Here is a 13,472-nt window from a genome sequence, read left to right as displayed (position 1 = left end):
CCAGAGTTCCTCTGTGGAGATGGGATAACCTTCCAGAAGGACAACCATCTCTGCAGCACTTTATAGTAGAGTGTCCAGACGGAAGCCTCTCCTCAGGAAAAGGCACATGACAGCCCGCTTGGAGTTTGCCAAAAGGCACTTAAAGGTCTCTCAGACCATGAGAAAGAAGATTATCTGGTCTGATGAAACCAGGATCTGCAGGGAAGAATTGGAGAAATTCCCCAAATACAGGTGTGCCAAGTTTGTAGCGTCATACCCAAGAAGACTTGAGGCTGTAATCGCTGCCAAAGGTGCTTCAACAAAGTACTGAGTAAAGGGTCTGACTAATTACATAAATGTGATATTTCAGTTTTTTTATTTTGAATACATTAGCCAACATTTCTAACATGTTTTTTGCTTTGTCATTGTGGGATATTGTCAAACTCTGAAACTCTCAACATGATTGAAGAAGGTAAAGACTAGACCAGAACATTCACAGTCTGCATGTCACGTCCTGACCAGCAGAGGGCGTATTGCTTAGTCTAGGTCAGGATGTGGCAGGGGATTTGTGTTTGTTAAATGTTGGGTTGATGATTGGGACTTCCAATTGAAGGCAGGTGTGTATAGTTGCCTTTGATTGGAAGTCCTATATAGGTGTGTGTGTTTGTCTTTGGGGTTGTGGGGAATTGTTTTTGCACTTGCTTTGTGAGCCTGCAAAACTGTTTGCTGTCGTGAGTACTGTTTTTTTTGCGTTTTCCAGTGGATACTTTACTTGTTTTGTTAATTAAAGAAACATGAGTGTCCACACTTCCGCTGCGCCTTGGTCCTTCTCTCTCATGTACGACTTATTCTGTGACACTGCAGCTGCATTTCTCATCAGAATGAGCGTGGTTAGGGTGCTAAGTATTCGTATTTCCGTGAGCGTAACTTCCAAATGTATGTACGATAATTTGACTCTCTTTGTCCCTCCCTCTCTTCAACTTTCCCCACCCTCCTTTCGATTGTGTAACAAGCCATCATATCGTGTCAGTCCACTAGGGTCTTTTATCTCATGTAAGTGTGTATGTGTATTCTGCTATTATTTAGTTAGTTAATAAATACATTATTAAAGTAATTCGTGTAGTTCTGAATATTCAAAAGGACTAGGATTCTTGCAGATATCAAGAGGTCTACGATGTTCAGAATAAGACTGATGAGGTAATAATGAATAATTGACTGTTATTGATGTAAGAGATATCCGTATACCTTTAGAGTTTAAGTTGGGAGATAGTAACTCGTTAAACAACTATTCTCCTGGTGCCCCAAATTCCTAATGAGTTAATTGATACACGATTAATTTAATCGAGTAAAAATTAAACATAAATAGGTTGATTATATAAATAACAATCATCAGATTAATGATAGTCAACTCACGACACAGCTCATGAGTTACATGCGGCGCTCAGGAACATAATTGGCGGCTAAAAAAAAAATATATATGTCAAGGGGGTCCTTGACATAAAAAAGTTTGAAAACCCCAGATTTAGCAGATGCTATTACGTAGTGAGACTTAATACATTCAACTAAGTTTAGTAGGGGAAACAACTACATAACACAGGCAAGTACACTCCACACTTATTTGAGCCTCGAATAACCTTTTGGGGTTCAAAATGATTGCCACTGTGGAGGAATCAAATAAATTGTTTTCGTCACATGCTTTTTTAAACAACAGGTGTAGACTAACAGTGAAATGCTTACTTACGGGCCCTTCCCAACAATGCAGAGATACTTTTTTTGGAGATATAATAGAAAAATGTAATAATGAAAGTCATAATAGATACACAATGATTAACGATAACTTGGCTATATACAGTACATGGGGAACCAGTAGCGAGTTGATGTGTTGGGGTACGAGGTAGTTGAGGTAGATAATTAATAAACAGTAGCAGCAGTGTTTGTGATGAGTCAAAAAAGTTAGCGCGAAAATTATCAATGCAGATAGTCCGAGTAGCTATTTGGTTAACTATTTAACTAACTATTTGGCAGTTTTATGGCTTGGGGCTAGAAGCTGTTCAGGGTCCTGTTGGTTCCAGACTTGGTGCATCAATACCAATTGATGTGCTGTAGAAGAGAGAACATTCTATGACTTCGGTAGCTGGAGTTATTAGACAATTTTTGACACCGTCTGGTATAGCGGTCCTGGATGGCGAGAGCTCCCCCCAGTGATGAACTGGGCTGTGCGCACTACCCTTTATAGTGCCTTGCAGTTGGATGCCAAGCAGTGATGCAACCAGTCAAGACGCTCTCAATGGTGCAGCTGTAGAATTTTTTGAGGATCTGAGGGCCCATGTCAAATCTTTTCAGCCTCCTAAGGGAAGAGGCATTGTCGTGCCCTATTCACAGCTGTGTTGGTGTGTTTTGGACCATGATCCTTAGTGATGTGGACACGGAGGAACTTGACGCTCTTGACCCACTCCACTACAGATTGCTGTTGCCTGCTACTATGATAAATCACATGGCGAGGACATTTGATATCAAGCTATCAATGTGCATAATATCTAACATGTGCGGCAAGGGTAGGAAAACCAGATGAAATGCTAATTCATCCAGACAAACTTGTCTGCCCACTGCAAGTTGAGGACACATCATTGGGACACACTGACACACCAACACATACACCCACCCCTCCGCACGGTGCTCCTAATCTGCATCTTTTTTTGGAGTGAGAACGTGCAGGGAGGTGCACTGCGTGAGCAAAGGTATGTGGACAACTGGTCGTCGAATGTCTAATTCCAAAATCATGGTCATTAATACGGGGTTGGTCCCCCGTTTGCTGCTATAACAGCCTCCACTCTTCTGGGTATGCTTTCCACTTGATGTTGGAATATTGCTACGGGGAGTTGCTTCCATTTAGCCACAAGAGCTTTAGTGAGGTTGGGCACTGATGTTTGGAGATTAGGCCTGGCTCTCAGTTGGCGTTCCAATTCATCCCAAAGGTGTTCGATGTGGTTGAAGTCAGGGCTCTGTGCAGGCCGTCAAGTTCTTCCACGTCGATCTCGACAAACCATTTCTTTTTGGACCTCGCTTTGTGCACAGGGGTATTGTCATGCTGAAACAGGAAAGGGCCTTCCCCAAACTGTTGCCACAAAGTTGGAAGCACAAAACCGAACCATGAAAAACAGCCCCAGACTATTATTCCTCCTCCACCAAACTTTACAGTTGGCACTATGCATTGGGGCAAACCCAGATTCGTCTGTCAGACTGCCAGATGGTGAATCGTGATTCATCACGTTTCCACTGCTCCAGAGTACAATGGCAGCGAGCTTTATGCCGACACTTGACATTGCTCATGGTAACCGTAGGCATGTGTGCGCCTGCTCGGCCATGGAAACCCATTTCATGAAGCTCCCGACATACAGTGCTGACGTTGCTTCCAGAGTGTTGCAACCAAGGACAGACGATCTTTACGCGCCATGCGCTTCAGCACTCTGCGGTCCAGTTCTGTGAGATTGTGTGGCCTACCACTTTGCGGCTGAGTCAATGTAGATCCTGGAAGTTTCCACTTCACAATAGCAGCACCTACAGCTGACTGGGGAAGCTCTAGCAGGGCAGAAATGTGAAACATTGACTTGTTGAAAAGGTGGCATCCTATGACGGTGCCACGTTGAAAGTCAATAAGCTCTTCAGTAAGGCCACTCTACTGCCAATCTTTGTCTATGGAGATTGCATGGCTGTGTGCTCAATTTTATACACCTGTCAGCAACGGGTATGGCTGAAAGAGCCAAATCCACTAATTTGAAGGGGTGTCCACATACTTTTGTATATATAGTGTATTAACGCCAACATCATTTAGGCATATTAAAACACTAAAGTTCTTTCCTGATCATCATCCGATTTGACCATTAACTTTCAATTTACGGATACGATTACAAGTATGGCCATGTCAGCACACCCAAACCTTATAGGTTGTCTCATTGTCGTCGGGGATCAGGCCTACCACCGTTGTGGCGTTGGAGTCGTGCATGGCCAAGCAGTCGTTGGTGAACAGGGAGTACAGGAGGGGACTAAGCACACACCCTTAAGGGGCCCCCGTGTAAAGGGTCAGTGTGGCAGATGTGTTGTTGCATACCCTAACCACCAGGGGGTGGCCTTCAGGATACCAGGATCAAGTTGCAGAGGAAGGTGTTCAGTCCCAGGGTCCTTAGCTTAGTGATGAGCTTGGAGGGTACTATGGTGATGAGCTTGGAGGGTACTATGGTGTAGTCCAATGAACAGCATTGACACATATGTCCAGATGGGAAAGTGCAACAGAGATTGCGTCATCTGTGGATCTGTTGGGGCAGTATGCGACCTGGAGTGGGTCCAGGGTGCCAAGGATGATGGTGTTGATGTGAGCAATGACCAGCCTTTCAAGCAGTGGAGGACGGCTCATAATAATGTCTGGAACAGAGCGAATTGAATGGCATCAAACAAATGTAAACCATGTGTTTAATGTACACTGCTCAAAAAACAACACAATGTAACTCCAAGTCAATCACACTTCTGTGAAATCAAACTGTCCACATAGGAAGCAACACTGATTGACAATAAATTTCACATGCTGTTGTGCAAATGGAATAGACAACAGGTGGAAATTATAGGCAATTAGCAAGACACCCCCAATAAAGGAGTGGTTCTTCAGGTGGGGACCACAGACCACTTCTCAGTTCCTATGCTTCCTGGCTGATGTTTTGGTCACTTTTGAATGCTGGCGGTGCTTTCACTCTAGTGGTAGCATGAGACGGAGTCTACAACCCACACAAGTGGCTCAGGTAGTGCAGCTCATCCAGGATGGCACATCAATGCGAGCTGTGGCAAGAAGGTTTGCTGTGTCTGTCAGCGTAGTGTCCAGAGCATGGAGGCGCTACCAGGAGACAGGCCAGTACATCAGGAGACGTGGAGGAGGCCGTAGGAGGGCAACAACCCAGCAGCAGGACCGCTACCTCCGCCTTTGTACAAGGAGGAGCAGGAGAAACACTGCAAGAGCCCTGCAAAATGACCTCCAGCAGGCCACAAATGTGCATGTGTCTGCTCAAACGATCAGAAACAGACTCCATGAGGGTGGTATGAGGGCCCGACGTCCACAGGTGGGGGTTGTGCTTACAGCCCAACACCATGCAGGACATTTGGCATTTGCCAGAGAACACCAAGATTGGCAAATTTGCCACTGGCGCCCTGTGCTCTTCACAGATGAAAGCAGGTTCACACTGAGCACGTGACAGACGTGACAGAGTCTGGAGACGCCGTGGAGAACGTTCTGCTGCCTGCAACATCCTCCAGCATGACCGGTTTGGCGGTGGGTCAGTCATGGTGTGGGGTGGCATTTCTTTGGGGGGCCGCACAGCCCTCCATGTGCTCGCCAGAGGTAGCCTGACTGCCATTAGGTACCGAGATGAGATCCTCAGACCCCTTGTGAGACCATATGCTCGTGCGGTTGGCCCTGGGTTCCTCCTAATGCAAGACAATGCTAGACCTCATGCGGCTGGAGTGTGTCAGCAGTTCCTGCAAGAGGAAGGCATTGATGCTATGGACTGGCCCGCCCATTCCCCAGACCTGAATCCAATTGAGCACATCTGGGACATCATGTCTCGCTCCATCCACCAACGCCACGTTGCACCACAGACTGTCCAGGAGTTGGCGGATGCTTTAGTCCAGGTCTGGGAGGAGATCCCTCAGGAGACCATCCGCCACCTCATCAGGAGCATGCCCAGGCGTTGTAGGGAGGTCATACAGGCACGTGGAGGCCACACACACTACTGAGCCTCATTTTGACTTGTTTTAAGGACATTACATCAAAGTTGGATCAGCCTGTAGTGTGGTTTTCAACTTTAATTTTGAGTGTGACTCCAAATCCAGACCTCCATGGTTTGATAAATTGGATTTCCATAGATTATTTTTGTGTGATTTTGTTGTCAGCACATTCAACTATGTAAAGAAAAACGTATTTAATAAGATTATTTCTTTCATTCAGATCTAGGATGTGTTGTTTAAGTGTTCCCTTTATTTTTTTGAGCAGTATATTTGATACCATTTCACCAATTCTGCTCCAGACATTACCAAGTGCCCATCCTCCGCAATTAAGGTGCCACCAACCTCCTGTGCTTTCAAAGTATTTCATGGCTACAGATGTAAGTTCTATGGGGCGATAGTAATTTAGACAGGTTACCTTGGTGTTGTTGTGTTCAAAGTAAAAAAAAAACATTATTCGAGAAAGCCCTTTGTAAAGGTTCAAACAGAACCATTTTGGGTTAAATGTTTAACCTTTTTAATAATACATTTTTACTATTATTGACATGATTATTATTATTGTAGGAAATGTATTGCATATTAGTATTTTAATATCAATAATTATTATCCATATTATTACATTGTAACAAAATGGTGAATATTGCAACAATGCAATGCTATTTAGCTGTTTAGGATACTTAACAAGGCTACATAACTGGTATTCAAGCTCTAATGACAATACAACACAACAGATGAACAGGAATGACAATTACCCTCACGGGTGGCTAAAAATAACTTTCTGAATGTCACGCCTCCAAATTTCTGATTGGCTGCGGCCGCAACAATATATAAAATAAGCTTGTCTTTGCCCACTTCGAGGAAAACACAGGGCCACTGCCGCTCAAGAGGACTGTGGGCTCTCGTTCTCCGTGAGTAAGACATTTAAGCGTGTTAACCCTTGCAAGGTTGCCAGTCAAGGTGACATCCCAAGCCGCATCCTCTGAGCATGTGAGAGTCTCACCTTTCCATGATAGTTTTTAGGCCAAACCGTTCAGACGCTAAAGACGATTTTGTGAGAAGATCGATTTTCGGGATGTCTCGTAGTCTGACAAACAGCGCTCTAGTTCTGTCACCTTTCACAGCAGATGCGGAAGTGTGATATCAGTGTATGTGGTGGATTGAGACACATCCAATGCAAAAAACCCGAATATAACTAGCTTAAACTGCTAGATTATTATGGAGAGTTTTTTATATGCTAATCAGATTTTCGCGGGGGCATGGACATGGACTCTAGGGGGTTTAATAGCTGTGATAGGAGAAAACAGTTGATGGATCAACAACACTGTAGTTAGTCCACAATACTAACCTAATTAATAGACTGAAAAGAAGGAAGCCTGTACACAGCCTGAGTTAAGCACAGGCAAAATCCTATTGGAAAACCTGGTTCAGTCTGCTCTCCAGCAGGCGCTGGAGACAAATCCACATTTCAGCAGGACAAAAACCTAAAACACAAGGCCAAATATACAATATACTAGAGTTGCTTACCAAGACGATATTGAATGTTCCTAAGTGGCCTAGTTACAATTTTGACTTAAATCGTCTTGAAAATCTATGGCTGTCTAGCAATGATATATATTTCTACCCCACATGCCACCAGGGGTCTTTTCACAATCCCCAAATTCAGAACAAATTCAAGAAAGCGTATAGTATTATATAGAGCCATTATTGCATGGAACTTCCGTCCATCTCATATTCCTCAAATGAACAGCAAACCTGGTTTAAAAAACAGATGAAGAAATACATCACGGCACTACGCCTCTCCCCTATTTGTCCTAGATAGTTTGTGTGTATGTATTGATATGTAGTCTACGTGTGCCATTTTTAAATTGATATACTTTGGTCCTTGAGCTGTTCTTGTCTATTAATGTTCTGTATTATGTTATGTTTTGTGTGCGGACCCCAGGAAGAGTTGCTGCTGCTTTCGCAGCAGCTAACGGGGATCCTAATAAAATACCAAGTTATCAACAACCAACTTGACAGAGCTTGAAGAATATAAAAAATAATAATGAGCAAATATTGTAAAAATCCAGGTGTGCAAAGCTCTTAGAGACTTACCCAGAAAGATTCACACCTGTAATCATTGTCAAAGGTGATTCTGTATCGCTGTGAAATGTGAATCTAAAACGTATTAACGCAGGGGTGTGAATACTTATGTAAATTAGATATTTCTGTACTTCATTTTCAATAAATTAGCAAACATTTTGAGAAAGATGTTTGAAAAACAGTCGTTATGGGGTAATGTGTGTAGTAGATGGGTGAGAAAAAACATATATTTAAACCATAATTCATTCAGGCGGGTTTGAACTGTACTGTATTTTAGTCAAGGCTCATCCTACTGCTGTACACACCTTTCTGTAGGGTGGCAGGTAGCCTAGTGGTTAGAGTGTTGGGCGAGTAACCGAAAACCTGATGGATCGAATCCCCGAGCTGATAAATTAAAAAACTGTCGTTCTGACTCTGACCAAGGGGCAATGATGCCGTCATTGAAAATAAAAACTTGTTCATAACTGATTTGCCTAGTAAAATAAAAAATCATATTTTGTAAATATTATATATTCCGGACATGGCTCGTTCTGATATTTCTTAATTTCTTTATTTTTATTTAAGGGAATTATGTGTATTGTTTTGTATTGTCAGGTATTAATGCACAATTGGAGCTAAAAACATAAGCATGTTGCTGCCCCTGCTTTAACATCTGCAAAATATGTATTCGCAACCAATACCCTTTTATTTGATTTGGGTATTGAATGAAGTGATTAGGGAATCTGATTTGATTAGTGAAAACATGTACTATTTGAATATATTTGTGTTGAGCTAGTGAAGGAGCAGGTTATATGTGGAGGTAGCTAATAGGTAACAAGCACTGTAGGTCATATTTTCATGGCATTAGTTTACCTCTCCCATTTTGAACAGTTGTTGTGCTTTAACCAAATCCATTGTATTGTGTATTTATGTCTTTAGATCATAATTTTCTAAGAATACATAAGATGAGTGTATACCAAGTTACATCAACAGCGCTCCTTCTAATGGGTAAGGGATGTGTATTCAACAGAATTAGACATTTTTCATTATATATCTATGATGTCAGTGTTACAATTTTAATCAAATACATTTTACTCTGTTTATGTTGAACAATAGTGGTCATTACTATGAATCCTACAAGCGCAACCACTACAACTTTCAAAGATGCATCGACAAAAACTGGTGAACCCACTACAAACGTCACTGATTCACCAACAACAACTGGGGAACCCACTAAAACCGTCACTGATGCATCGACAAAAACTGGTGAACAACTACAAATGCCACTGATTCACCAAGAACAACTGGTGAACCCACTACAACCATCAATGAGTTATCAAAAACAACTGGTGAACCCATTACAATGGTTTCTGGGTCATCAACAAAAACTGGTGAACCCACTACAACCGTCACTGGTTCAACCAGAGAAACTGGTGAAGCCACTACAACCGACAACGACACATCGACAACAACTGGTGAACCCATTCCAATCGTTTCTTGGTCATCGACAACAACTGGGGAACCCACCACAAACATCACTGGTTCAACCAAAGAAACTGGTGAAGCCACTACAACCGACAACGATACATCAACAACAACTGGTGAAGCCACTACAACCGACAACGATACATCAACAACAACTGGTGAAGCCACTACAACCGACAACGATACATCAACAACAACTGGTGAAGCCACTACAACCGACAACGATACATCAACAACAACTGGTGAACACAATGCAACATTCATTGATGCATCGACAAAAACCGGTGACCCCACTACAACCGTCACTGATTCACCACCAACAACCGGTGACCCCACTACAACTGTCACTAATGCATCGACAACAATTAGTGAAATCACTTCAAAAGTCACTGGTGCATCAAAAACAACTTATGCACCCACTACAACCAACACAGGTGTTGTTATCAAAAACAACTGGTGAACCCACTACATCCGTCACTGTTTCATCAACAACATCTGGTGAACCCACTACAACCATTACTGGTGCATCGACCACAACGGTTACAGCTGCACCCATTACAACCGTAACTGGTGCATTGACAACAACGATTACAGCTCCACCCACTACAACTGTAAGTGGTGCATTGACAACAACTGCAGAACTCACTTCAACCGTCACTGGTGTGTCAACAACAACTATTGAACCCACTTCAGTCATCACTGATGTGTCGACAACGACTGGTGCATCAACAACTACTGTTACAGCTGCACCCACTACAACCATAACTGGTAAATCAAATGCAAACACAACTACAACAGCTACTCCTGTCATCACTACTGCAATCATCACAGCCACGACAACTGCAACTACCGCTGTTGCAATCACTAAGGTGACTGTGGTGTTCCGGTCCAGAGGAGAGACATTTACCTCTGACCTATCAAACCCATCTTCTCAGGCCTTTCAAAGCCGAGCATTACTGATTAAAACTCAGGTGAGCCTCCCAAAACAATGAAGATGTGAATGTCCTAATGAGAGGGGTAGAATACAGTCACATAGTCAGCTTTTAATTGACATTAAATTGTTTATTTAAATTAATCTGTTTCTTCTTTTGCCTTCCAGGTTGAACCTTTCTATCAATCAGCTTCCACCTCTTTCAACAGTTTGACTGTGACAGAATTCAGGTGATTTTCTTTGCATTACATTTTTTATGTTGATTTAAATTGATCTCACTTTCTATCTAACATGTTACCTCTCATTTCTTCTCAGCTCTGGATCCATCATCAATACTATGATTTTAGTATTCAGCTCCCCCTCTGTCCCTAATAACATGGAGATTGGCACTGTTTTGATAAATGCTGCTCAAAAAATCACAGCTTTCAACATTGACCCCTCCTCAGTGACAGTCAACAGCACAGGTAAACACATTTATTAATTCAAGTCCATTTTAATATCTGGTAAAAAAATTTTTTATTGTTATTGCATCACAAATCTATTTGGAACAGCAATTGGTGACATGTTTCAAATCAAACATTGACTTTAAAATATCTTATAAATTAGTCCCCCTCAATTGTCTGACCTTTTTCTTAAAATATTACGTATAAAAAATACAAATAAAACTAGGTACATTTCAGCTGTGCTTTGCCTGCTCTTGCTCTGTAATAAACTTGTTGTCAATATGAGTGTTCTGTATCAGAATGTCACAGTTCTTCTCGTTCTAACACTACTAACCGCATCTACAGTACATTCGGAAAGTATTCATTACCTTGAATTTTTCACATTTCGTTACTCATTCTAAAATTGATTAAATATCTTCTTTTTTTCGTCAACAACTGATGAACCCACTACAACCGTGTCTGGCGCATCGACAACAACTGGTGAACCCACTACAATAGTTACTGGTGCATCGACACCAACAGGTGAACCCACGACATCCGTCACTGAGTCAACAAAAACAACTGGTGAACCCACTAGAGCAGTCACAGGTTCATCGACAACAACTGGTGAACCCAATACAACCGTTACTGGAGCATCAACAACAATTGGTGAAATTACTTTAACAGTCATTGGTGTGTCAACAACAAGTGATGCATCAAGAACTACTGTTCCTGCAGCACCCACAACTACTGTCACAGAGACAACAAAAACAACTGGTGAACCCACTACGACCGTGACTGTTTCATCAACAAAATCTGGTTTCTCCACTACAACCATCACTGATTCAACAAAGACAACTGGTGAATCCACTACAACCCTCAGTGGTGTGTCGACAATAACTGGTGGACCCACTACAACCCTCACTGGGGTGTCAACAATAATTGGTGTGTCTACAAGTTATGCATCAACAGATACTGTTACTGCAGCACCAACTACAACTGTCACGGGTGTGTCGACAGCAACTGGTGAACCCACTACGACCGTCAATGGTGTGTTGACAATAACTGATGAACCCACTACAACCGTGGCTGGTGAGTCAACAACAACTGGTGAACCCACTAGAACCAACATTGATGCACCGACAACAACTGGTGAACCCACTACAACATTCAGTGAGTCAACAAATTCAACTGGTGAACCCACTAGACAAGTCACAAGTTCATTAACACCAACTGGTGAACCCACAACAACTGGTGAACCAACATCAATTGTCACAGAAATAACATATACAACAGGTGAACCCAGTACATCCGTGACTGGTGCATCGACAACAGCTGGTGAAGCCACTACGACCGTCACTGGTGTGTCGACAACAACTAGTGATTCCACTACAACCATCACTGAGTCAACAAAAACCACTGGTGAACCCACAGCAATAGTCACTGCTGTGTCTACAATAACTGGTGAACCCACTACAACCCTCACTGTTGTGTCTACAACAGCTGGTGAACCCACTACAACCATGAGTGAGTCAACAAAAACAATTGGTGAACCCACTAGAGCAGTCACTGGTTCATCAACCACAACTGGTGAACCCACTACGACTGTCACTGGTGTGTCGACAACAACTAATGAATCCTCTACAATAATCATTGATGCATCGACAACAACTGGTGAACCCACAACAATTGTCACTGAGTCAACAACAACAACTGATGAACCCACTACATCCGTGACTGTTTCATCAACAAAATCTGGTTTCTCCACTACAACCGTCACTGATTCAACAAAAACAACTGGTGAACCCACTACAACCCTCACTGGGGTGTCGAAAATAACTGATGAACCCACTACAACCATCAGTGAGTCAACAAAAACAATTGGTGAACCCACTAGAGCAGTCACAGTTTCATCAACCACAACTGGTGAACCCACTACGACTGTCACTGGTGTGTCGACAACAACTAATGAATCTTCTACAACCATCATTGATGCATCGACAACAACTGGTGAACCCACAACAATTGTCACTGAGTCAACAAAAACAACTAATGAACCCACTACAACCGTGACTGGTGCATCGACAAAATCTGGTTTCTCCACTACTACCATCACTGATTCAACAAAAACAACTGGTGAACCCACGACAACCCTCAGTGGTGTGTCGACAATAACTGGTGAACCCATTTCAACCCTATCTGGGGTGTCGACAATAATTGGTGTGTCTACAAGTTATGCATCAACAGCTACTGTTACTGCAGCACCAACTACGACCGTCAATGGTGTGTTGACAACAACTGGTGAACCAACAACAATTGTCACAGAAACAACATATACAACAGGTGAACCCAGTACATCCGTGACTGGTGCATCAACAACAGCTGGTGAAGCCACTTCGACCGTCACTGGTGTGTCAACAACAACTAGTGATTCCACTACAACCATCACTGAGTCAACAAAAACAACTGGTGAATCCACTACAGCCCTCACTCTTGTGTCTACAACAGCTGGTGAACCCACCACAACCCTCACTGGGGTGTCGACAATAACTGATGAAACCACTACAACCATGGCTGGTGAGTCAACAACAACTAGTGAACCCATTACAACCACCATTGATGCATCAACAACAGCTGGGGAACCCACTACAACCATCAGTGATTCAACAAAAACAATTGGTGAACCCACTAGAGCAGTCACTGGTGTGTCGACAACAACTAATGAATCTTCTACAAACATCATTGATGCATCGACAACAACAGATGAACCCACTACATCCGTGACTGTTTTACCAACAAAATCTGTTTTCTCCACTACAACCGTCACT

General features: G+C 42.7%; 1 protein-coding gene across 1 annotated transcript; it reads left to right on the top strand.

The window, feature by feature from the left end:
- Nucleotides 1–8,699: 8,699 nt before the first annotated feature.
- On the top strand, nt 8,700–10,891 carry LOC115198059 (transcription initiation factor TFIID subunit 12-like). Its single transcript, XM_029759728.1, has 4 exons — nt 8,700–8,814; nt 8,923–10,262; nt 10,391–10,452; nt 10,538–10,891. The coding sequence occupies exons 1-4, from the start codon at nt 8,736–8,738 to the stop codon at nt 10,701–10,703; spliced, it is 1,647 nt and encodes a 548-aa protein (XP_029615588.1). The 5' UTR covers nt 8,700–8,735; the 3' UTR covers nt 10,704–10,891.
- The last annotated feature ends 2,581 nt before the right edge of the window (nt 10,892–13,472 follow it).

This window comes from Salmo trutta, chromosome 8 (assembly GCF_901001165.1).
Source record: "Salmo trutta chromosome 8, fSalTru1.1, whole genome shotgun sequence".
In the NCBI taxonomy this organism is placed as follows: Eukaryota; Metazoa; Chordata; class Actinopteri; order Salmoniformes; family Salmonidae; genus Salmo; species Salmo trutta.
Note: the sequence above shows the minus strand (reverse complement) of the source record. Positions and strands in the feature narration are given on the sequence as shown.

Excerpts from the sequence above, each read along its gene's own strand:
- LOC115198059 (XM_029759728.1), top strand. The coding sequence starts at position 8,736 with ATGTCTTTAGATCATAATTTTCTAAGAATACATAAGATGAGTGTATAC. Across the intron at positions 8,815-8,922 it reads AACAGCGCTCCTTCTAATGG|TGGTCATTACTATGAATCCT; the intron begins GTAAGGGATGTG and ends GTTGAACAATAG. Across the intron at positions 10,453-10,537 it reads TTGACTGTGACAGAATTCAG|CTCTGGATCCATCATCAATA; the intron begins GTGATTTTCTTT and ends ATTTCTTCTCAG.